General features: G+C 40.1%; 1 protein-coding gene and 1 long non-coding RNA gene across 5 annotated transcripts in view; both read right to left on the bottom strand.

The window, feature by feature from the left end:
* Positions 1 to 24502, bottom strand: part of csnk1g2b (casein kinase 1, gamma 2b) — a 32179-nt gene extending 7677 nt beyond the window's left edge. The window contains exons 1-5 of one of the 4 annotated variants that reach the window (XM_079349805.1): positions 24223 to 24502; positions 20885 to 21636; positions 8910 to 8979; positions 990 to 1138; positions 473 to 707 (exon numbers count right to left, since the gene is read on the bottom strand). In XM_079349805.1, coding sequence (XP_079205931.1) covers positions 473 to 707; positions 990 to 1138; positions 8910 to 8979; positions 20885 to 21112 — 682 coding nt within the window. In that variant the 5' untranslated portion in view covers positions 21113 to 21636; positions 24223 to 24502. The remainder of the gene's footprint in view (positions 1 to 472; positions 708 to 989; positions 1139 to 8909; positions 8980 to 20884; positions 21637 to 24222) is intronic. The other 3 variants (XM_079349804.1, XM_079349807.1, XM_079349806.1) reach the window with 3 other exon arrangements.
* On the bottom strand, positions 15999 to 18779 carry LOC306827768. The gene is made up of 2 exons (XR_013779667.1): positions 16339 to 18779; positions 15999 to 16296 (listed from the first exon to the last, which is right to left on the bottom strand). It is a non-coding gene; the product is annotated as an uncharacterized lncRNA (long non-coding RNA).
* Positions 24503 to 25237: the final 735 nt, after the last annotated feature.

Below are 25237 nucleotides of genomic sequence, written 5' to 3'. Positions count from 1 at the left end.
AGCACAATTACCCAGGAGTGATAATTAACTATGTACAGTTTGAAAGGCCATGATTAAGCTTCCGAGTAAAGGAGGGTGGGGAGACAATCCTAAACTACAGAGCACCAACAGTCTGCAGGTTTGTGTTCCTCTTTTCACCCACTGATTAGCAAGGGGGAGTAATCAGTGAATTCACCTTCTCGAGGTGATTGGTTGGAGCTAAAACGTGCATACTGTTCACTCTGCATGGCACACTGTTAGCCAAAACTGCCAAAGAGGAAAACAGAGGTAATTAAAAGCTTAAAATTTCCCAGAATAGAGGCTCCTCAAGCAGAGAAATCTTTTGAGATATTTGTGAAAGACGGATAAAAGATTAACAACAAGCTTTAAAATAAACGGCTGATCTTCAGGCAGTTTGATTTCCAAACGGTGGAATCTATTTACTATTATCTTTTATACATCAACCATGGTCCACTTCATGAGATTTTATTACCTTTTCCCAAGTGTGTGTTGATGCTCATGTAGCGTGCTGTCCCAGTCAGACTCTTGTGCTCCCGGTAGGGGATATGTTTTTTGGTCTCGGGGTCTATGTACTCTTTGGCCAGACCAAAGTCAATGATGTGGATGGTGTGCTGCCTCTTGGTTCCTGGCCGCCCGACCAGGAAGTTTTCTGGCTTCACGTCTCTGTATATCAGACTTTTGGTGTGGACGTACTCCATCCGTGTTATCTAGAAGCACATTAAACAGACACCATGAGTTTCAATTTATTATATATTCAGTCAGTTTTCAAACCCACACAGCTGATATTCTTCTCTTTCTCTAAATGACAAAACCAACTCTACTACAAAAAATATTATATATAATATTATATAAAAATATTCAGAGCTGCACTACACACTATGGAGTCCTCGCTTCTTATTCTGTATAAGAAAAGCTCAGACCCCACAGAAAGCATGCACAGCCATCTAAAAAAAATTATACATTTGCTGGTCCAATCCTCCAGGTCTTACCAGCTGTATCGCTATCATGAGGACGGTCTTGAGGGAGAAGGTGCGGTCACAAAGGTCAAACAGGTCCTCTAGACTCGGCCCGAGCAGCTCCAGCACCATGGCATTGTATTTCCCACAAGGACCAAAGTAGTACACCTGAGGGATTCCCTCTGTGAACAGACAAACACAGTACGCTTAATAACAGTAACTTTTCAAAGACATGACCACGTTACAAATATATTCTCTGCCAAAATATAATTTTTTATGTAATGGATTCTTTATTCACATTTCTGTCAACAACTATACGTTCAAGTTTCAACAGCCTGTGCAGATAGAATAGCTAATACATACAAACATGTTTGTATACAAACATACAGTATATTCACAACTTTAACATTATCAGGTCACTATATCTGAATACGTCTTCCAATAGTTTTATACAATATTTAACACAAACAGACAATGTTCAGGGTTTATGAAACCGATCACTAGGTGGACAACATTATCAGCACAGTATTAAGCCCAGCAGCTCGTGGTCCACACTGTGATAGTTTGACAATGATTCATTCTGTTTAATATTTTTGAATCAATTTGTTTATGTTTAAACATAGTACTTCGTACTTTTGCAAAGTCACATAGGTGTAGCATATGTACATTTCAAAATTGGAAACGTTTTATTGATTTTTAGATGTCCGATAAATGCCACCTTATCACGGTGCTGCACTTTCTCAACACTGAAGTGACTTCATATGAAATCAGAAGAGAAGCGCTTCAGCAGGAATGATGTATAATCGCTGCTCTTCATCAACTAGATATGAAGAAGTGTTCGAGGGCCAAATAATGTGTGTACGGGGGGGCATAGTGTGATTGTGCTTTAATTTAAAAGCCAGCTCTGGTTTGTTGATTGGGGAGATTCTTTGGAGGACAACACGTCACACTGCTTCCTCCAACAGGTGAGTAAGAAACAGGTGTGGTTTAAAGACTCACTCTGACGTAGCACTAAGGGGAAAGGTGTCTCAAAGAAACAGCAGCCGTGTGAGCAACAACTGTAAAAAGCCTTCTCTGCGAGAAACCACCACACCCTTTTGTGTTGGTGTGCATGACTTCTGAAGAATGTGGATGGATCAACCCCACACTGCGTACTACCTTTCTGTGTTAGTGTTTGACAATGAAAAAAACGACAGACTGGAAAGATAAGGAACATAGTGAAAAAGGTTTTTCAGCAAAAAAAATAAATCAATGAAAAAGATTTTTGACTGAAAAAAAACCCCCAGGGTAAATTCAAATGTCTTCATAATTTAATCCCCCACTTAGTTCTAAAAGCAAAAAATAAATAAAATAAAGAAGCTTGTCATGGTGACTTAAAGCTGCTGCAAACATCTAAATGACCTGCAGAGGAATCATACTTAAGATAAGATATATCTTTATTGATCCCCAATGGGGCTATTCGGGCGTTGCAGCAGCACAGACTCAAAGATTCCTAAAACTGATAAAAAAAGTAACAAAAATAAAATTTCAAAAATAGTAGGAGGGGATATATACAGAAGACTATACACAAACTCTCTCCACTGACCTCCAACAGCTCACAAGAGCAACGGAACAGATGAAACATTAACACAACACATCGCCAGCCTTGAAATGCAATTTCAGAGAATTGTTTATAAATCTGCTTTTGGTTAAGTTCAAAACATTTCCATACCTTTGTTGATACGGTTTCCTCAACAATACTTTTCTTGTTACTCATTTCTTAATTTTTAAAACCGCTTCTTTTGGAAGCAGTGGCCATAAAAACATTCCTGCAGACTTCTTTTTAAGTGTTTCTTGTTATTACCTCCTCAGTATTTAGAGCTTTCCTCACTTATAGCAGTATTTTTTGAGCAGACAAAGGATCTGACTTTATTGACACTTGGATTCCAGAGGAGCTAACTTAAGCCTGGGACGAGTGTTCGAGATCAGGTCTGCAACACACAACACGAGTGATCCTGCTGCTTCTCCTGCCTCTGTATCATGTAACTTTAGGAAGTAGATCCAACACATTATTTGGTCCTGGTACAAACACACTGCATGCTGATGGCTTCTCTGTTGCTGATGAGGTTTACCCTTTTAAATGTGGTGCTACATTACCAGTCATTTCAGAGAAGTGACTCTAAGTAATTTGATCGGTGCTGAAACAGTATCAATGTCAGTCGGCTTGTGATTCTGTCTTTAACAGCAGATCTGATTTAAATCTCCATTCACAGGCCACCATCTGATTCATAGATAATACTGTAAAATACAAAAAGTTTCATTCAAATTGATTGTGGAATCTAAAGGTGTGTGTGTGTGTGTGTGTGTGTGTGTGTGTGTGTGTGTGTGTGTGTGTGTGTAGCTCCTTCACAAAGTTGTTGCTGCAAAATGTGAAATATTCTGGTTTATTAGTGCTGCTGCTTGCTACTGTTAGCATCTTCGCAAAACGGTTGTCCTTCCATCTCACCAGGTGAGCATACTGAATGCCAATATGAAATATTGAGCTAAAAATACATACCGCGCTTCACCTAGCCTACCACTTCTTCATGAGCTTCCCTTTACATTTCACGATATAATCCGTTCATCTCTTCTCACTGTGCAGCGAGTCTGAGACATAAAGCACCGCGCCCTTTTTTTTGTCAATCGAGAACTTCTTGCATGAACATCTGATTACATGAAATGCTCTGTCAGAAAAGTGATAACCTACAGTAAAACTAAAAACAGCTCCTTTGATCAGGCAGCCACCCATTAACCTTTGAACGCCTCTTAGGGGGCAAGAAGCACCGAGCGCCTACTTTACACAGTACAGCCATCTTACTGAAAGAGCAACAACAAGAAGTGCTGCAGCTCTGAAGGTTTACGTTAGCTAATAACAAAAGTGACCACAGATGTTGAGATACAGATTAAAATGGAGGAAAGTGATAGTTGCTGCTGCTGGTCCTTTGGGGAAAAGGTTACCGTTGAATTTCCCCTGAACAAAGATTTTTACCCGAAGAGCAACAAGACACTGTGTGCTCTCACAGACACACACTAACACATGCTCTCATGCCTGCACACACACCTGTCTGACCTTTTAGTCTCGAGGTTTTTCTAGTAATAGTGCCAACGACAGATGAGGCAGTGACAAGAGATCACTGGGAGGCTGACTCATCAAAGCGTGGCCCAAGTCTAGAGGGCCTTCAAAGCACAGCCATCAGAAGAGGAGAGCACACAGTGTATTATCATCAGTGCTGAGTGGTGCTAGCAGCTACTGTCAAAAACAGCAGAAAAGGAAAAAAAATAAATTAAAAAAAGGAGGAGAGCCAGGATACGTTAGATTCAACAGATATCAAACTCTCCAGCCCAACAAATGTCGTTCATAAAAGTAAAGATGGAGCACTTTGAATCCATCTTATTCTGAAAAACACATGGTTCCCTTCATCAGCTAAAAGTCAAACAAACTATCTATGAGGCTCAATAACATTAAAGTGATTCTATTCACACTGTCACTCTCAAGTTAACACATCTATTGTAATTTTGCATTGTTTCCTTTCAGGCTTGCAAATCATAAAAATGTTGGAGTGGATTGTATTTTTTTCACCACTTCTTAAGTGATGAGTGAAAATCGAGAACGACAAAAAGCCCGTTCAAAAACACAACGCCACATTTTCACAACCTCGTGCTGAGTCAAAATGATATCGGCTACTGTTCAACTGATTCTTAGCAAATGTTCCTACATGACTTTATCAAGCTGTAATGCATGCTATGAGGTGGGTCAATGCTAAATTCAGCAGTTGTATTAACAGAGAGATATCAAAAATAAAAATAAAAAACCCCCCAAAAAAAGGCCAACTTGAAATACAGCCCAATGTCCCTCTGAACTGTCAATCTGAAGGAAGTGAAATATCTGAACAGGAAAACTGAAATCTTTGCTAAGATCCTACTATTTGAAATAATCATACAAAAGTCTGTTCAGCATTATGTGACATGCTCTGGCTTTCACCGCAGGCCAATGTCAGCGGTGTTCTGACCCCCCACTGTCTTGACTATTTGAGACAATCCGACTATTGTATTTGCTGGATGGCCTTTGCAGGCGACGCAGTGAGAGGGGAAGGCTGCATCATGGCAGCTGAAGACAATGTTTCCCTACAGTGAAATGCCAGAGTTAAGGAGCACAGTGGAGAAGTACAGAGAGGCCAATAGGTAAGGGAATGCATGCAATGAAATGATGTATTGAGTGGAGTGGACATAGATGAGCAGGAGGAAAAGAAGTGACCATTAAAGCCCAGTGCTCAGGAGGCGTTATCACAGGGCTGAAACGTGATCAGCTCAGGCTGGGCCTGAATCTACAAATGCATCACAGCTCATAAGCACAACAATCTGACAAGACATCAAAGCCCTGAACGCTAGCAGAGGGGGATAAGACAGCAATATAAGGTCATTATCTATTCTACCAGAAACCTGCAGGTCAACAAAATGTAGTCAGGAGAAGATGTGACAGCTTCTGGAAAACACTAGGGCCATTGTTGCAGAACTAGACACATGGGCAAAATACTCTTCATATTTATGGACTACAATGGTGGTTAGTCTGGAGAAAGTTGTCGTCATGAGTCCAATGTTTGATGTTCAAAGTTGTGCCTAATTGGCATTTAAACAATAAACACAGTGATGGCATACATCAATCAGCCTCTTACAACTCAGCACGCCAACATTAAAAACGTCATTTTTAAACCTCAAAGAAATGTCTGTAATAATGGTCTGTGTTGAAGCTGTTCACCTGATAACAGAGGTAATGTGACTTAAGAAGGAGCTACATGCTATTACAACATTTACTTCACAACCACCTGCAACTTTCGACAACTACTGAATATATCAATTAGAAGAACTGTATATCTACTCAAAGCAACAATGACACCAGCAGTAGTGTATATGACTCTAAGGCTGAATTCCCAACAGCTGCGATGTGTTCTGGACAGAGAGTGTAAAGTGTGCAGATAAGTTTTCTTGCATCGCCATGAACGATCTGGGTTGAATTGACTACCTAAGTAGAGAAAATATATGGCCTTGATTTCTTCCATGCGACACAGTCAAGTGAACCCTCCTGTCACATCATGGAGCAGCCAGTCGTCAGCCTGCTCAGTTGGGCGGTGATGTTGTTGCACCACGTTTAGATGATTCGAATTACCTACGTACAGTTTATCTTGCTCAGTGTGCAACATTAAAACTGGAATAAAAACAAACAAAAAAATACATTACAAACTGTCACTTGCTTTATATTCCAATCTTGGCAGGTGTCATTATTTGCTGACCCTGTTTCAATGTTTCATTTGAGTCATGAAAGGCTGAATCACAGTGGGAGGATTTTTTAACAACCATTATTAATGACATATAGGCGAATCACACTTTGACTGTAATATGACACGTCACTGCAACAACTGAAGATTTTTATGATAATTATAAATGTCATCAGCTGTTTCAAGAAATAAAAAGGACTCCACACATACACAGAGTGCCACCATTATTGATATACTGTGCACTGCAATAGAGACAGTATACACCTCTGAAGAATTACTGTATTGCTATTGTAGGGATCTGGTTTTTATACAAGTGCAAGCTTTCCAAGCAGACCTCACCATGGTGGCCTGGCTGCTTGTGAAGGGCTTGCTATAAATAGTCAAGGAATGCCCTAATGCCCCACCTCCTTATCCACAGTAGATGGTTTTGCTCTGGCACGTGTCACTAAATTAGACCAAGACACACACACACAGTTTCCCGATGATGTAGGATCAGTGCAAAGCACCTACATCAGTCTTAGAAAGAAAAACTAAACCACACACACATAATACCATCAAAATGTAAAAACTGAACTGAGCACATTTTTAAATATGTTTTGCTACACAATGATTAACATGTACATGTCACAGTGAACAACATGTATGTGTAATAATGTGTGTAAGAAAGAGGTCCCACTTGCCCCTTCTATGCTGAAAATGACTGAGGTGTACAGCCCAAGCTGCTGTTCGCTAGCATAAGCTACCACCTTTGTCATTCAGTTGGACTACACTTAGCATTATGACAGGACACAAGTTTTGTGAGCCATCAAAATAAATGCCTGTACCTTGACAAACTTACATCAACAAGGCAGTGCAGTGAAATACAAGTCCTCGACCATTCCCTGCCCTCTCTCCCGTGGAGCCCCAGCTATGTTTCACAGCACATTAACATGTTGTGGACGGTGCTGCAGGAGAGGAAATACTTTGGGTACCACAGAGGTGAATGTGAAAGACGACGCAGGCTTTCATAACTGCCAGTACCACGCAGGGATGCAGAGAGATAAACAAACTCACTGTGAAATGTTGCCTCAGGTAGAAGAAAGCTGCTATTTAAGTTGCACTCATGTATCCATTCCCCCTGGTGTTACATGTCCACAACATTGATGATAGACATGAAACTGCCTCTTTTCTGCCTCCCATGTTAAACTACATAGACAGTTTTCAGTAGTGATGCAATAATACAGTCAGCCAACAGTTTGACAAATACCTCTGCTTTTTGGTCGTCGTTTTCGGTTTGGTTCGGTTCGGTTCTGACCGCCCGCAATGTTGGGAGAATTTTCTTTTATGGTATTTATTTTTTGGCAGTTTTTACAGGAATAGCAAAAGATTAAGAATCCAAAACAATGTTTGCAACAAGACTTTGTTCACCCAGGACACACAAACAGCCATTTTGGAAAGAAATGCAACGCATGGAAGATAGCTGCAAAAGTGAAAAACCCAAATCACAAGCGAACTGAATCATGGGTGCCTCACTGAACAGTTTCAACATTATGTTGAGAATTCTTGCATCCCTAGTTTCTTAAACAAGAACTGTCATTTTCCTAAACTGATACTGTGACTTTAATGAAAACAATCTGTGATAATTGGAGGATTACAGAGGAATGTTAATCTTATTTGTACTAACACAACATAAAAACACTGACAAATAGCTGTAATGCAACTCAAGTGTAAATCTGGTACAAAGCTTAATTTACTTTACTCAAATCATTTTTCCACAATTAGAGCTTGAACAGTGGGGTCACATTCAGTGGCATACAGTACATAATCATAATGTTTACTGCAATGAATTGTCTCCCATAAGCCTAACAGACTTTGTCCTTCAAATCATTTAGTGAAATAAATCCACATATTTAGCATACACCCTGTCAGACACTTCCGCTCTGACATTTTAAACTTGTTAACTTAAAAGAATCCATTTCTGCACTTCTATTATTCATGATTGCCTCCTCTGTTACCAGCACAAGTCAGACTGTGAGAGCGCATGAGTCAACTGCAAGCTGCCCTTCCTTCTGCGAACTCTGCCTGAGATTTGACATCTAATTGAAATAACATTTAAAAACTAGATTGGAGGTAGGTAAAACAGAGAGAAAATTGGGTTTTTTTTAGCATGTTGTATTTTAGAGATGTTTCCTTTCCTGTACACAGCTGATAGACTTCTGTGTGAATATTTGCAGGTGATTAATGCTGACAATAATGCAGAGTTTGAAAGTATAAGAAGACATTGCTACTGAATAATAGGAGTAGATCATTTTTAAAATCACAGTCGTGCTGTTTTAATTTGGTTTATTTATTATAACGTATGTTAAATAAATGACAGGGTTGATACGCTTTTGTTACAGAGAACTACTTTTTTTTTTAAGATAATGTAGTTGTTCTCACATACTTGGGTGTATTCTTTACCTGTTAGAGAGTCACTGCAGCAGATATTCTCTCTTTGGATTGTTAGTTAAAAGTTGGATGATGTCTGTGTACCATGTTTTTTCTGGCTCTTTAATTGCACATTAGCTTATTTACTGGTAAGTATTCAGAACAATGCAGTGCTGAAAAGGCTTGTTCAGATCTGAGTCAGGACTGATGTGTTGTGTATCAGAGAACAATAACCTGCAGGCTGTGCATCTCTTACCTGAATTTCCCAACTGTTTGTAAAATCTATATTCCAAATGGAGCTGTGGTGCCCTGGACTTTATAGGTTCCTGAAAGAGAAGCAACAAAAAGAGCATAAATATTACAAAGCTCACAAGTCAGTGAATGTCACTATTCCCCATCTACAACTTATGTGTTGGGTATTAACCCTGTCGAGAAGAATTCTTCTCAGACATTATTGTGGGTTTCTAACGACAAAAACATTGAAGTATTTGAACATTGAAGACTGAATTGAACATCACAGTAGCACAACTGACTGGGCTTTGAATGTGTTACTCCAGGTGAAGCAGATTTTCTGAGTGACAACCTTGCATACAATTTATGATCACCTCCATTTTCAATTACCTTGTATAACAATGCATTTCTTATCCCGATGCCTATTGCCTAATAGAATTCAAATTAGGTCTCAGGTCAGACTTGTGGGATGTGAGCGGATAACGAGCAGTTCAAGCTGGTGAACAGTCGGCTTTTATGATGACATGGCTGATAATGGACCCACTAAGACATACTGTTAAGACATCCTGAGCTCCGGCTTTACAGCCTAAAATATAAATCTGATTAACCGCACTCTTATGATGACAAGGGCATTACAGAGAAACGTGAAAAAGACAGAACATGCAGACAGACACATACACCTTAATTCCTTTCCATAATCTTCAACAGCTGCACCGCAAACTGTGTTGAAGTCAGAAAAGTGATATAGCCCTTTTTACAGGCTGCTGTCAGTACTGAATTCACATGGGTGCAAACTGATCAAATAAGCTCTGCCATGCGTTTCCAATTCAAGTAGGAAAATGAAAGGTTGACCATCTTAACTGATAAACATCTGGCCAGTGAAGACAGATACAGGGAAAGGTATTGCATTAACCTACCTACACGTTTAACAGAGTTAATAATGAGAATTCAGATTAACAAGTCGTCAAGTTTAGACAGAAGAGAGAATTTATCTTTGAAGTCGTTTCCCATGTGCATCAAATTCCAGAGCACTTCTACTTTCAATTATGTCAACCGAAAGCTGTTAAGCTCCCACATTCACTCCATTAGGACTTTATCAAATCAGCAGCATTTTCTCCTCTGGTGCCTTCATAACACTTTGGAGTTAACACTCAAAAGGTACGGTCTGTGTTGAACACAGCAAGAGACTCTCCATTCTGACTCTTCTCAATCCGACTCCATGTGTTCTGTGCTTTCACCTGAAGCTGCAATCAAAAGATGGGTTTTTTTATATTGTTTTAAGTTTGTTTGTTTTTTTAGCCAGAAGGTATCTCATTCATAAGAATATCTGGAAAATATCCATGTGCACAGCTGCATATTAAAAAGTTACGGATATAAAACGGACATTACGAACACAGACTTAGTGGAGATGGTTGAAGAAAAGAGGGCTTCACTGTGTAACATAATGTTCCCCTAAGCAGCCATACATAATTGAAAATGTTTGAATAACTTATCTTATAGTATACAGTATTTAAAGTGGACCGCCCCCCGAATATACAGTAGAGGTATGGCAGGGTAAACGCTGAGAAAATGAATGATAATTCAATGACTATACCCGTTATTCTACAATCCAAAATGCATTACTGGTTTTCAAGTGACGCAAATGAGTAGTTTAGATCTATACATTCCCTTGAAAGCCAACAGTTGCTCTCACAGACATTAAATAGTGCACACGATGTTGATCTATCATCCTCTGCAAGGTAATGCTCACAAAGAGGAGTACCAGATAAGTAAGAACAAATGTGCCAGGGGCTAGAAAACAGAGAATGAAAGACAGGAGGCAGCACAGAGGAGTGGAGGCCTGTAGGAGGACGACACGTGACCAGTCTGGGAGGCAGATCTGGGAACTGCTGTATCGTTATCCACCTCCCACATGAGCGCAGAGAGCGAGCACATCTCGCACAAGTCGGGCCATGCCAGGGAGGAGAGGAAAAGAAAAGAAAAAATATATAAATAATGAGTGAAAACAGATGGCACCAAACCACAGGACCCTTTAAAACAGCTTACAATAGGAAACAGAGGCTTATGGCAGCTTTACGTACTTAAGAGTCATCTCTACTCCCAGCAGATGGGATAAGCTATGGCTGTGTAAATGACGAGGGCCATGCTGCAAATGTCTGATGTAACATATGACAAGGATTTTTCTCAGCTTCTGCCCCTAGCAGAACATGTTGTAAGTACTCCGTGAGGTGGGGTGATCCAACGATAGAAGCGTTTTTTCCAAAAGATATGTACTGTAATGTCAAGTTCTGCTCAAACGTATTTTCATTTTTAACACATACTGCTGCTTGTATCCTCTCTGTATTTATCTGAGGCACAAATAGTTTTCTGATAACTTAAACCAATCCCGTGTTTCTTCATCCTGTCTGCAGTTGTTAAACTTGCATGAAGTTTTTGTTACACCGTGTGTTGTCATGCAAGGAACAGCTCTTTGCCATGTGTGCTGGCCTGTGTCCGGGGCAGCTGACCCACAGGCCAGAAGGGCCCTTCTCTGTCTGACCTGCTGCTACAGGAACCTCTTCACCTCAGCTGTTCTACACAGTGCAGCCCTGTGTGTTGCTGACTGTGGACCTAGTTCAATACATCTGAAGTACAATTGTCACTGTAGTCTTTGTCTATGGCTGTGACAAGCACATTCTCAACTGATGTATTACAACCGAGTAAAAGTTATTCCTGCCTGATTCAGCAAGGAACTTCAATCAAACTATCACTAAGTCAAATCCATCATCCTGCCGCCATGCACTGACTATCAATAATGTTGGGCTCTTTGCTGTTGCATTTACCTTTTCTATTAATTTTTTGTCTGTGCCCCAATAACAGCTGAGCGAGCTTGTTAGCCTGCGAAACTTCACATATAGCATTACTAAGCCATATACTCCATGAGGCTGGCTTGTTTGTGTTTAAAAGAAATAAAAGAATGGTTAAAAGATGTGCCTTTGGGACCTGAAGTGATACTGGAAGGCATTTTTTTTTGTACCAAAAACAAAGCAATGGTAGCACATTTCATTTAGCACATGAACACAGCGTGCATTAGATTTAAAAGACCAAAAGTGTTGAAAAAAAGTGTGTGCGAAGATGCAATACCTTAAGCAAAGAAAGTTTGGTTTTCTCTGATTTTTGTTGAGACTAAAACAGCTCATCTTCAGCTTGTGTTGGTTTGCCTTTTAACAATGTATTCACCATGAAATACATTTGCCCTGATAATTGGCTCAACTTCACTTACAATATGGGGAAATACATTGTGGTAACAATATGGGATAATAAATTGTGGTAACTGAGTTATGCCAGCAGCGGCTCAACGCTTAAAAGCTTACAGATTTGTTGGTAAAAGTGCTGAAGTAGGTCTCCAGTAGGATCAAATCCTGCAGCTACAACAGCCATGGGGTGGATGCAGAATGAGAGGCTGCATGCCATATCAAGGATCCCTCTTAGAGTGAAACACTTGAAGCAAATATATGATTATGTCATCACTGATTACGTGATGGTTTCTGCATGTTAACCTGTGTGGGGGGTGATGGCCCGCTTCATCCACACAGAGTCCTCTTTCTGGGATTAACTAACTCTGCATATGATGTCATCAGGGCTAAATCTGATCTCTGCTGCAACAGTGATGAGCAAGATCAGACTTGACCTCGCTGAATGAATCCAGTCCTGACTAACTCTGACCGTAAACTCACTGTATTTTATTTGAGGACAGAACAGTTATTCGATTGGCATCCACTTGGGTTCTGCAATCACTGATCAACATTTACCTTTCATTAGACACTGTGTAGACCAGGGGTGTCAAACACATGTACGGTAGAGGGCCTATTCTGTCAAATGAGACCTAATCTGGAGCTGGATTTATTCATTTTGTGCCTTAATCAATATGGCTGAACACTTTAATAGGTTACTAGTGGGTTTATTATCTAAAATCAGTGATGTCAAGGCCCAAACAGGGTCAACGTTTATTGAAAAACAGACCTGAAGGGATCATTTTTCAGAGGTAGAGGTACATAGAGTTAAGATGACACACTATTCTCACACTACTAATGAACTGAACTAGAACAATAAAGCTAATGAGGAAGTGCAAAATCCTGCACTTTAAGGGTCTGCTTGAGGCCGGCTCCAGGATCCGTGGAAGTCACATACACACCACAGCCAGAAAGTTTACAGCCTGGTACAAGAACAGATAGGTGCGATTAGTTATTGTCATCATGAGCAAACGCTGTACATGGGGTGAGTTTTTATTACACGTCTCTGTTTTGATTTTATGAACGATGCGCGTCATCATAGATGGTTGACAGGTGGGCGCGCGCTTAAAACCAGCCTCAGCTCCAGCTCTTAGCCTGTTGTGGGGTTGACTGAACGTTAGGGTGAGACAGCGTTTCCAGCATGGCGGCAGCGGCTGCTGCCAATGAGCCTCCGGGGCCCCCAGCCTTTAACGGATGGGTGACATCATTCAGGCTTCGTCCATTAATATTAACAGTCTATGGTTAAATATTAATATTGGTGATTGCATTTGTTAAGAGTCCATCATTACTGATTGCACACACGTTACTGGACACATTATGCTGAACAGTAGTAAAAGAGAAAAAAAAGGAGGGAACCCTTGGACTCCATGAACAATATCCTCTATTTCAAAAGGTCATGGTACAGTGAAGCAGACAGCTGCGGTGGTGTAACGTAACACATAAACACTTGTTTTGTATACCATTTAGAAATCCAGAATGACATTGAATGAGTGCATATGTATGCCTATGTGTGCCATGATCAGGGGGACAGGCCCAGCATTATGCACAAGGCCAAGAATAGACCCTGACCTTTGCTTGACTCCCAGTAAACCATTTCACAATATGCAACTGGCAATGTGACTCATCTCATCTTAGACCGAGAAACTCAAATGTCAACATAGCATCTCCACTGAACAGCCGTCATTTTCTTTGCCTTTATTGCCGAGATAACACAACAGTAACATAAAAGAGAAAAGGTGAAAAGATAATGAAACATTTATCGACAAACAAGTAATGGATAACTTAAAAGAATTGGGGATATCCGTTATGAGAAGAAAGAGACAAAAGAAAGTAGACAAACAGTGTTGACCACAAAGTGGTTAACATGACGAAGGCAAAGGAAGAGTCACACTGCGGCCTTCATACCGAAACTTGTGACACAAACGACAATGCAAATGGGTAAAAAGTGAAATACGTGTGTATGTGGAGTGGTGGAGGGTTAGTCTTTATGATCGGAGGTGTCTGTGGTTTGAAGCTGGTGTTAAAGAGCGAGTGGTGTAAGAAGTAACAGCTGGCTGGTGCCCAGCACTTCTCCTGTGTCAGCTCAGATTTAACACACTCCGATGGAGACCACTCCAGTATAGCAGCAATGAATGATAAAAGGCAGAGTCAGAAATCAATTGCATGTTTTGTTTTTGTTTTTTTTATCATTGACGTGAGAATCCAAAGACTTTGTCAAAAAGTGGACAATACCTTTTTAATCTAAAGAGCCATACCAAATCAAGTATTTGAGTACAATAACTTGAGTTTTATTAATGATCTCTATACTACACGTCTTCATGAGATAACTTGGGTTTTAAAACAACAATTTAGGAATTGGGTTTGTTGCACTTTGATGCCCACATTAGATAACATGTATCTGTTTACGAGCAGAGGGTGAAAAGCTAAACCCCAAAACTAACTGAAAAGACACGGTAATAGTACAGGATGCAAACTTTTGGCATATGCAGAACCTATGCATATTCAAGGATTGCCATGATTGTTATGGTAGTTGACGTAGGTTGTTTCCAAAAGTATAAAGTTAACTTGAAGATCAACAAGAAAATATTTTGCTCTTTGGCTTAAGATGAATTGATTTGTTTATCTTTATTCAAATCTGAGACCTAATTTCGGTTTGATGACTTTTTGAACTTGCTGCTAAACATGAGACAACAATGACACCGATAAATGTACAATATCAACATTCATTTGCAGCCTGCTATGATTAATATCTGCAGGGATGTACACTCTGCTTCTTACGGTAAATCTCTTTCTCTCCACCGCACTGTGGTCACAGGAGAGACATCCTTCTCCCTTTTTTGCTATTAAATAATCCTTTAAACTACAATGTGCAGGTGTGAAAGTTACATATTGGTGCTTTAAATAATTTTTTTTTTAAAATTGAGGCCCTAAAATAATCACTAACAACACCTGCATTTCTTTTGTTTGTATTTGGTGTTAAATTGGCCGGGTATAGACTCAGGAAGTTGGAGAAGCATATGCCAACGCAACATATCAGAGTTCAATACTCCCCTGCCATTTGCTACCAGGACAACAACAAAAATCTATACAAATAAGCAGGCTTCATAAATTCTGTAAAAGAAAATATTGGGCTGTCTTTTTATAAACATGCTGAACTCAGCAGCTGCAGTGAGAGAAGGCAAACGCAGCACACTGTTAGCGGTGATCGACACAGCCATGGGAAGTTCCATTCACACGAACCCAGGAGGCTAGTCTCCTTTGTCATTTGATATAAGAGAGAGCCATGCCATAACAATGTATTCGGTATTGTGCACTCCATTTGTTTAACTTCCAGCCTGGAACCAATCTAAAATTAAAAAATATTACTAAACCATAGCACACTAAACATTACAACATAGAGGTTGTTGTTGTCTCAGCCTTCTACAGCACTTCAACTCTGGTTCAAATTGCCTTGTAGATCTGTATGCTTAATATATACTTTTAATTTATTTATCTTACAGAGAAACATTAAGAGGAATCATGTCCTGGCATGAGCAGTTGCTCCAGACCTCAAATTCTACTCTTGAATAACGAGTCTTGTGGCATAGGTCATTCGTTTCTCCTCCCTCGTTGTTGTTGACAAAGATGGTATCATCATCAGCTTTTTTTTCCCTTTAATTTCAGTCCTCTGAAAACAGATTGAAAGAAATTTATAATGGTGCCGAGGTAAGAGCAGGAAGAAGAAAAAAAATCTAAAAGAATACAACTCAATCAAGAGGGCTAGTTAGCCATAAAAAGGAAGAAAATATTGGAGCATATTAAAAAGTAAGGGCAATAATAATATAATAATAGATCAATACCAATAAAACAACACAAAAAGATTTTAATAATAAGAACTAAACATGCAGGAACTAAAAGGAATCAGTTCAGCAATTCAAACTTGGCACTGTCCTGATGGTACACTGGACACTTTCAAATGAGTTTGCACTCCTTTCACACAAGTTTACAACTTTTCTATGATGGTATGAAAAAACATTGACAGAACAGTGCAGTGTTGACTTGTGGCCAAAACCAAAAGCTCATAAGAATGCATGAGAAGACTTTACCTAGGGCCTTTAATATAAAATAGATTTCCTTTTAAATACAGCGACATTGAAACTCCTCAATGAAAACATGATGGTGCTCTGCCTTGAACCAGAAAACACACAAACGTTTAAATTACACAGTACTCGCTGCTTTGCAGGCACACACCCTCCACCATGTTCAGACCCTTCTCTTGTTGGGTTTTACACTCCTGTTTTTCTACTTTAAACACTGACATCTTTCTTGCTGCAACTTTGAAGTCACCAACATTCAGACTTTGCTGTGCAGGTTTTATGAGTGCTACTTAATCATGCTTAGAGCAACATAGTCTGTCTGTGTCAAAGCACTGTGCTGCTGATTACTTCTAGTTCATTAGAGGATTAGCTAGTTGACTGAAGGTAGGCTTTTACATGCTGTTGACATCCATGGATTTATTCATTTAGGCCGCCCAGCATGCTCCCTGGGGAGTCCAAACAAGGAGGGAAGAGCAACTTAATTCGTCAAAATGCCACTTAAATTCCGGCCAAACAAGCCGACTGAGCTTTTGTGGTTTCACAGTTCTTCGACAACAGCCTTATGAAGAGCTGGTGTAAGCTGCTGAGCTAGCTTGCAACACGAGCTGCTTATCATGCTTCAGTAGGCGGCAGACGTAGTTTAGTGCAACACCTCAGATTTCCTTCGGAGTATCACGACTGACCAGCACAGTAAGCAGCTTCACACCACCTTAGTCCTGTGCCTCTGCACCAGTGACTCAGCCAGAGAAAACACAAGTCTGTCAGACACATACCAAATGATTACATACCAAACAGTACAGGAGGGATTTTTAGAATGCAATATGCATTTATGTCAAACCTAAACTGTGTTCGCAAAGTCAAAGAAAAAGCTAAGGAAAAATTCAAAACTTTAAAACTTTAATATGTTTAAGGCGCTGCTAGTCTAGTGTGGTTTGTGCACGCTCCTAATGTACGGAGCCTTGAATGTCAATATCAACTGACTTGTATAGAATCTCTTTGAATAAGGCAGAGTGGTACTTCTCAAATATGATGAATGAAAATGTTCAAGAGCAAACAATACAGATATTTGTAGAGCACATTTACAATTCAAAGCAAGGTTACTTTGTCAAACTCAGTGAATTGACCTCAGTTTTCTTAAGATAAAGAAGTCGACAGCCTCACTTGTTGATTTCGGAGTAATCAAAGTCACAAGCTGAAAATGAGAAGCCAGAGCGAACCTCGTTTTCTTGTGAGCAAAGGCACGTTTCATTTTTAAGCATGAAATCCAGCCGTGCTTTGAACAATCATTGCAAACAAACATACAGCACACAGGGTGAAACACTGCTCTGTACTATGCTGACACACAATGCCCAGCCTTTATTTATTGTCTTCTGTGCTGCAGTATAAGTCCCGACCTTATAACTCTGACTTATTCTCCTGCCATGTTGTGCAGATATTAGAGCTACTCATCATTGTCAAAACTGTTTGTAACCACCTGGGGCCATCAATTGATTTTTTTTTTTTTTATTAGTGATAGCACTGGCTATACAGGCAACATGTCTCCCAGGTGCCTCCTGCTAGTCAATGAATAACTAGCTACACGAAGAGAAGCTATAATTAAATACAAGCTGTAACTCAAACTGTTTGCAGAAAGGGGTGGTGAAGGTGTCTGTTCAACAGGATTCCAAAGCTCAAATAATGGATCATGTGCCGACTACTTGTGTTCTGCACACAATGCTAACAAATTGATTGGGTTATGAGCAGGCAGATGACCTTGATAAAGAGTACAATTAAGATATTGGCATAAGATAAGAGACAGAAAAATAACAACACCTAACTAGCCCGTGTTTGAATAAAAATAGTATGACTCTGTGCTGAGGGAGGGGGGGGGGGGGGATTAGATGGTCATTTTCTCAGTGGACAGTTATGTCATCAAGCCATGGGAGTGTGTGAGATGGTTGTGTCCTTTACTTCAATGGCTCTAATGTAAGGCTTGGCAGAAAGCAGAAATTCAATGCTGCTGTTTCTTTAAGACGCTGGGATCCCCCTTTGGGAGTTAAACCTGCAATGTACCAATACCAGCAGCTATATGCTGCAGCCTCCATCACACAGACGTTTGTCAGTGTGAGAAAGCATCCAGCTGAACCAAAGACTGAACCACTGTGTGCTAACAAAGACAAGCTTTTTGCACTCGGACGTTTCTCCCTTGCCTTTTGCAGCCACACTCACAGCAGTTCCAGGCCCGCTGCTCGTGCAGCAGGCCTGCCCATGTATGCTCCCCTTCGTGCTGTCACGTGGTGGAGCAGGGTGACACTGGCATTCACCTTTGTCCCAGGTGCAGGCAGGCACCACCCACATGCACTAGTCTGCAACACTGGCTGGCACACAAAAACTCTCAGTACATAAATGCACCAGCTCCGCACTGAGTAATCACTGTGTGCTGTTCTGTAGAGGCTGACATCTCCACTTTATTGGAGGTAGATTAAACTAGGTTTAGCCAGCCAGATAACAAATCACACTTTGCTATCTTAGTTTTTTTTACTTGTAGATCAGCAAGACTTCTTTCAAACAGCCATTAAGTAAAAGAAAGTGATTGACGAGTGATTTATTAGCTAAGAAAACATTTGTCTCTCCTTAAATTTTAATGACGAGGGAAATTTGAGACGGAATGTGTTACTTCTCAAAGTCTGTATCAGAGTACAGATGTGTTTAAGTTAAATGTTCAGTTAATTAATTATAAATCAAGCAAAAAGACTGGGCAACAAACTCATCAAACCGCGTTTTCCTGTTTTTGGATTCTATTGAGGAGGGAGGGAGGAACTAGATAGATAGATAGATAGATACTTTATTGATCCCGAGGGAAATTCAAGAAACAACAAATTACTGTAGTCAAATAGACTGACGAACACCCAACTCTTGTCAAATATGTGTTAGCAAGTGGTTGTAGGTAACAGGGCTGTTATTTGTGTTATCCTGCAGGGAAGAGCTCAGCAACTGAAAAACAAAAGGCCTTTCTTGACAGGCAGCAGCATTCAGTGGGAGAGCAGAGAGATCAGGGACGGACAGACACGTGGACAGAGAAGCGTGCTAGAGTCCTGGTGACCCCAAGAATCGACGGGGTAGAATCCCTCTACTTGTGTCAGAAGTGATAACACCAGTGAACAAGAACACAACTTGAGAGCACGCTTTAGAATTTATTTTGCAAGAATGAACTTTTATAGATTCATCATAACAAAAATCCACGATCTGAAAAACTGTCGTCTAACACAAACTTTAAACACACCTGGAGTTCTCACACTCAGGATGAACCATTAGCCGGGACTCGTCATGTTTCTTTACACCATAAGCACCTCGTCTCACTTTTTAACATGCAGATAAACGTTAGGTCCAGTGGGCCAAGAGAGCTGTGGAGCAGTGTCATGGCCCTAATGCCAGAGCCAGATATAGCAGGACACGGTGGGGATATAAATATCCAAACAGATGGGAGGTTTCACAGGCAAAGGGGGGGGAGAAGCAGCAAGCACAACTAAAGATTTAAGAAAAAAGAAAAAAAAGGAGAACGGCAATTACGGCTGTTTGCTAACCTCTGTCTTCTGTGTGGTTAGCAAAGTCTTCAGTGGACTGGATACCCGCTCTGAGATAATGACCTCGCTGGGAGATACAAACGTAAGAAGAAGTATAGACCGACCAGACGTGGTCGAGATGACGCCTAGCTCCCGTCAGCTTTAGTACGACTATTTGACTACAGTAATTTGTTGTTTACAAAAAAATAAGATATCCACCACAGTGATCAAAGTGCTACAATTGGAAACATATTTGTAGCAAAGAAAGATGGTAAGGGGAAAAAGCTGATGTGGAAAGGAAGTGGTTGAACAGCGGCTTGCTGGCCTAAATTCAAAGAATAGAAAAGAGGCTTGACACTGCATGTGTTGTTGTTTTTTTTTAGTCTGAGTAAATGCTACTAAACCGTTGGCTCTATAAAAAAAAAAGCTGACACAAAACTAAAAGACACAGTATATCTTCGGTTGCTTATAAGGAAATCCTTCAAGCTAAATTAAGAGTCACTCTACTGACTGAGGAAGATGCAATATAGGTTCATGTTATAAATGAAGCTTTTTACAAGATAGTGTACACTGTATTTAATAAGAGAAATGAAAATGTCCCCAAGGGACAGCAAGATAACCTTTCTACAAGTTCTAAGATGCTCTATAAATAGCTAAAATTATTGAATAAATGCTTTTAAAAACTAAAACAGCAGTCTCAACGTGGTTCATGATTTGATCCGGTCTTGTCTTAGCTCACTCTTTTTCAGCTGTTTAGTAAGACAGGCAGAGTATGGTTGACTCATTAACAGAACATGAGGCCAATCTGTGTGTGTGTGTGTGTGTGTGTGTGTGTGTGTGTGTGTGTGTGTGTGTGTGTGTGTGTGTGTGTGTGTGTGTGTGTGTGTGTGTGTGTGTGTGTGTGTGTGTGTGTGTGTCAGTTTCTTCCCATGTCTGCTGCATATGACAATCTTTTTTTTTTTATGAATTTAAATGCTCATAACGCATATTCAACGTCAGGTAAGCTAAACTATTCAGACTGGAGTTGTAACTTAAACGCAGTGTGGTGCTTGAGGGGAACCTTGTGTTTATATTTCTGTGCTACTTCACAGACCTTGAGGATGCACTTACCAATTTGATGGCCACGTATTCGTTAGTATAGAGATTTTTTCCCAACCGCAGCTCTCCAAAGTTCCCGCAGCCGATTTTTTTACCCACACGGAAGTTTGGGCCAACCATAAGAACTCCAGAATTGGTCCCTGAACTCCGGCCCCCATGTCCAGTCCTGCTGCCTGCTGTCTTAGACATCTTTTTCCCTTCCTCTGTCTCTCCCTTGCCCCCTCTCTTGTCAAAATCCATAAGCTTGTGATACCCTGGCCTCTCCACGGTTATTCTCCAGCCATTCAAACCATAGAAACTCCAATAGCAGCGACCGAGGAGGCTTTTAGGAGGGGGTTGGGACAAATCTCACAAGACAGAGGAGAGGTGCTGCTGTTAAAATGGTTCAGGAGTGTCCCGAATGTTGATCAGACAGTTCTTCTGCTGGGTACTTCAGATGTTGCTTTATGTTCCTCGTTTACCTGAGGGCCTCCTTTCTTGTGTGTTTCTCTGGTTCCAGTCTCACAGTAGCATAACCCTGCCTGAGGAATAGGCAGGTTGTGCTAGGATGTGCCCACAGACACACATGCAATACTAGTCATAAAAACACACTCTGAAGCGTAGCTACTGCATCCACAAGGCCACTTGGGAACATCTCCTGGAGTGCCTCATTCCTTCTGGTCAACCTTCAGTGACACAGTGGACTCTCTCCATGTTTCAAGTCCACAGCAGATGAGGCAATCCAGAGCAGAGAGAAAATGACAAGAAAAAAAGGTGGCTTTGATCTGCAAAATCAAAATAGAGAGAAATCAGTCTTTTCTGCACAGCCTGTAAGAACAACACAAATCAACATATGAATACAAATCATCACTCATCCATATAGTATCTTGAAAAACAAAAACCTGTTATTTGCTTTAACAATAACATGTTTAAAGCCCTTAAAGATCAAAAAACATAAACAAAACAAACGTGATCTTGCCCCAAACACTTTATCTACGGAGACATTAAAACATGAAGTCTTTTTACGCAAAGTTAAAATTAGGTTTACTGTAGTGCTGATTCCTCAAAAGCTTCTTTAGACAAGGAGTCCCTCAGATACATTCAAAATAAAAAAAACAAATTCAAAGGCTGAGTATAAATAACTGTTAAACTTTAACACATGAAAGTAAACAATTATAATAGCAGTTCCAGTAACAAACTAAACTGATAATATAATTTCATTATTTCATTGACTTTGTAATTTGTCCTTCCCTGTGCATCTTTTTGCTCCCAATCACATCTACACATCTTAACGCCTCCATGTCCATGATCTGGGGATCATAGTGTGCTGAAGATACCAGGTAATGCAGGCCCCCGTGATGAGCAGAAACTATTTCCTATGGCAAGGCACTTAAACGGATCAATGACGGCTGTAATGCCTCACATCATCATAACATTTGCATCAATGGGACTTATGTAATTTCAGGGATTTGGACACTCAGTCTGGTATACAAGTGGCTCAGCTTAGTCTGACAGAAGTGATAGAAACACAATAAAACTCAAATTAATGCCAAAAGAGATCTGATGACAAAGGGGGATTGGCATGATACCCATATGATTAAAATCAGTTTTACAGACAGTGTATGCTATGTAAAATCCTAGAAGACATTTTCTGTAAGGAGGCAAAGCTTTGTTAAAATAACGTTTGCTGCTGGAGACTGAAAAGTTTTGGAGATGGCAAATATTCAATAACAAACCTCAACAAATCAGCTGAAAATTATGTGTTTGTATTTTGCATGATGGTACCACAACTAAGAAAAGGCACATATGCATGCCAGGTATGCAACCAGTAATGACACTGTCATGTTTTTTTTATTGATGCATGACACAACATTACTAACTGTATATAATGACACACAATTACACAACTACAATTAAAATAATTCAAGAGGGTAAATTCTATTGATAATGAAACGCAACTTCCACTGAAACCTATGTCAAACCACAGTAGTTGTATTAGTATGTATTTTTAAATCTAAGTGTGATGTTTAACTCTGAGAAACAATGGAGGAAGAAACAACAACAAAGATCAAAATGACTTTTGTAATCTTGGCCTGTAGGTCTAGACTGCCTCTATTCATCAAGTTGTGTATACTACTACTAAAAGGTACTAATGCATTTACAACACAGTGACAGCGTACATATTAACCAGGTTTAAATGAGTGACTTTAATTTAGATACGGGGGGAAACAAACAGTGAATGAGACTTCACTTAAACTTTGTTTTGAGCTGAATAAAACACCTTTCTAACACTTAGGTTGAAGTATTTTCTTCCTCTCGAATTGCTTAGTAATAACACAATATAAGACGAATTCGAATAAACAAACATCCCAACTGAGAGCAAATCATATAAAACAAGGGAGCATATTAACACATTTTCCTTTTCAGTGTTGTAATAATAAATAATATCTTCATTATGACCATTTTAATGCCAGCTAATACCCAGCTAGCTTGGCAGCTGTCAGGTCGCTTTAGTTTCGGGGAAAAGTCGCTGTTTTCCCCTCATGATAGCAATAAGTTTGTTACAAATAAGAGATTAGAGGGGGGAATCCAAACTCTTTCAAGCAAACCCCGTCGAATAAGCCTTCAGGAAACCTGAGGTGAACATAACAAGACTAGCTGGTTAGTTAGGCGGACAAGGCCACGATAGTTAGCCATCTGAAATTAGCACCAAATCAAATCAGTCGTAGAAAGTTTGTTTTAATTAAGCCCCCCTTTTAAAAGTTACATAAATACAGCAGGGACCGGGGGTTGATATGTTCATCCCGTGAGGAAGTTAAACTTTAAATCCAGACGTCATACAGCTGATCAAAGCTAACCAACTGAGCTAGCCACCTACCAAACAACACCGATCCTCTTGGCCCAGCAACGCCTCATGAAACCCAGTCATCGAATCTGTTAACAACACTGAGCCATAATAACACAACTCCAACCCCAAGCCAAACAATGCAATATGAAATACCCGAAGAAGGAAGCATTAAATATTGATTGATTGGTTGGTTGGTTAGTAAATGCTCAACAGTATTTATAGCGCCCCAAGTGAAGTTGAAATGAGTAAATATCGTCAAGTGTAGATAAAGTGATGTTTTTTTCACCTGCATGTATCCCTTTTAAGTTAAAGGCTTCATCCTGGTCTCTTCTGGGCAACTCCTTAATCCTAATGAACCAGACTGCCTGCTTGGGATCTTTTACCGCTTAGCAACACACGCTAGCCACTTAGCATGCTAATGTAGCACGAAACGTTAGCATTGGACGTTAATGTCCGGTGAAGACGGAAGAAAAAAAACAACATATCTGCACATATTTATACCGTAAAACAGTGAGCATGTTACCTGTGTATCTTAACTATCGAAACCCAGTCGAAGTCATGGTTCTTCGTTCGTCGGTATCTCTCTCATTTCGTTTCTCCTGCCCCCCCCCTAAGTTGCTATGATTTTGCTGTTGTCTCTTTAAGCCTCCCTCAGCTGCTGATACTCGGGCGCAGCGTCACTCACTGCTTACTGCACTGCACAGTAAAACTTACGTAACCTGGTTTAGGGAATACGGCAGAAAACATCATCTCATAGCGTAGCTCATAACTGCTTCAAACTGGAGTGTTGGGTTGACACATTTCCCAGAACAGAAGCAGAACTATGGAAGTGTGAAGGCATTCAAAACCTTTAATGTTTTCAAAGTGTTTGAAACACACAATACTGCTCTTGTGTGTGTGTGGTGCTTGTTTAACACAATTTAGGGAGTTCTTTATGCTACCTCAATAGGATTTCCACAGACCTGACTTTCAATGCTACATGTGTCTTAAGTTAAAGGTGAACTGTAGGATAGATGGTCTTTTATCCAAAAGACAGTGTTGTCTCTGGACACTGTTTGGAGCTAAAAAAAACAACAACAAACAAACAAAAAAAACAACAACAACAACAACCAGGAGAGTTAGGGTTTCATTGCTTCGGACCCCCCACCATAACTTCTCATTTAGCATTTTATCTTCTGACAGTGTTAATGGAACCACATTTTCCTCTGAGGGCAGTTTGAGTATATAGTCATGAACATACAGCACTGAATCTGTACATTTCTTCAACAACAAATGTCTCTACCAAAACTATTAGTATACTGTATATAGATAGCACCTTTAAAAACAATTGTTTACAAAGTGCTTTACAGATCAAAACAAATACATCAACATTTAGGGAAAGATAAGAACAGAGGTAAACAGACGTGAATAGTACCTATTATTTGCACGAATATCAGTTATGATTGAACAAGCACCTCAAGAAAGTGTTTTACTTAGTCTTGGTTCTGGGAAATGTTGAGTATACAGCAGCCCTACAATTTACTGACAGTTTTTGGAAT

This window comes from Symphodus melops, assembly GCF_947650265.1.
Source record: "Symphodus melops genome assembly, chromosome: 8".
Lineage (NCBI taxonomy): Eukaryota > Metazoa > Chordata > Actinopteri > Labriformes > Labridae > Symphodus > Symphodus melops.
This window is presented reverse-complemented; position numbering and strand designations above follow the sequence as displayed.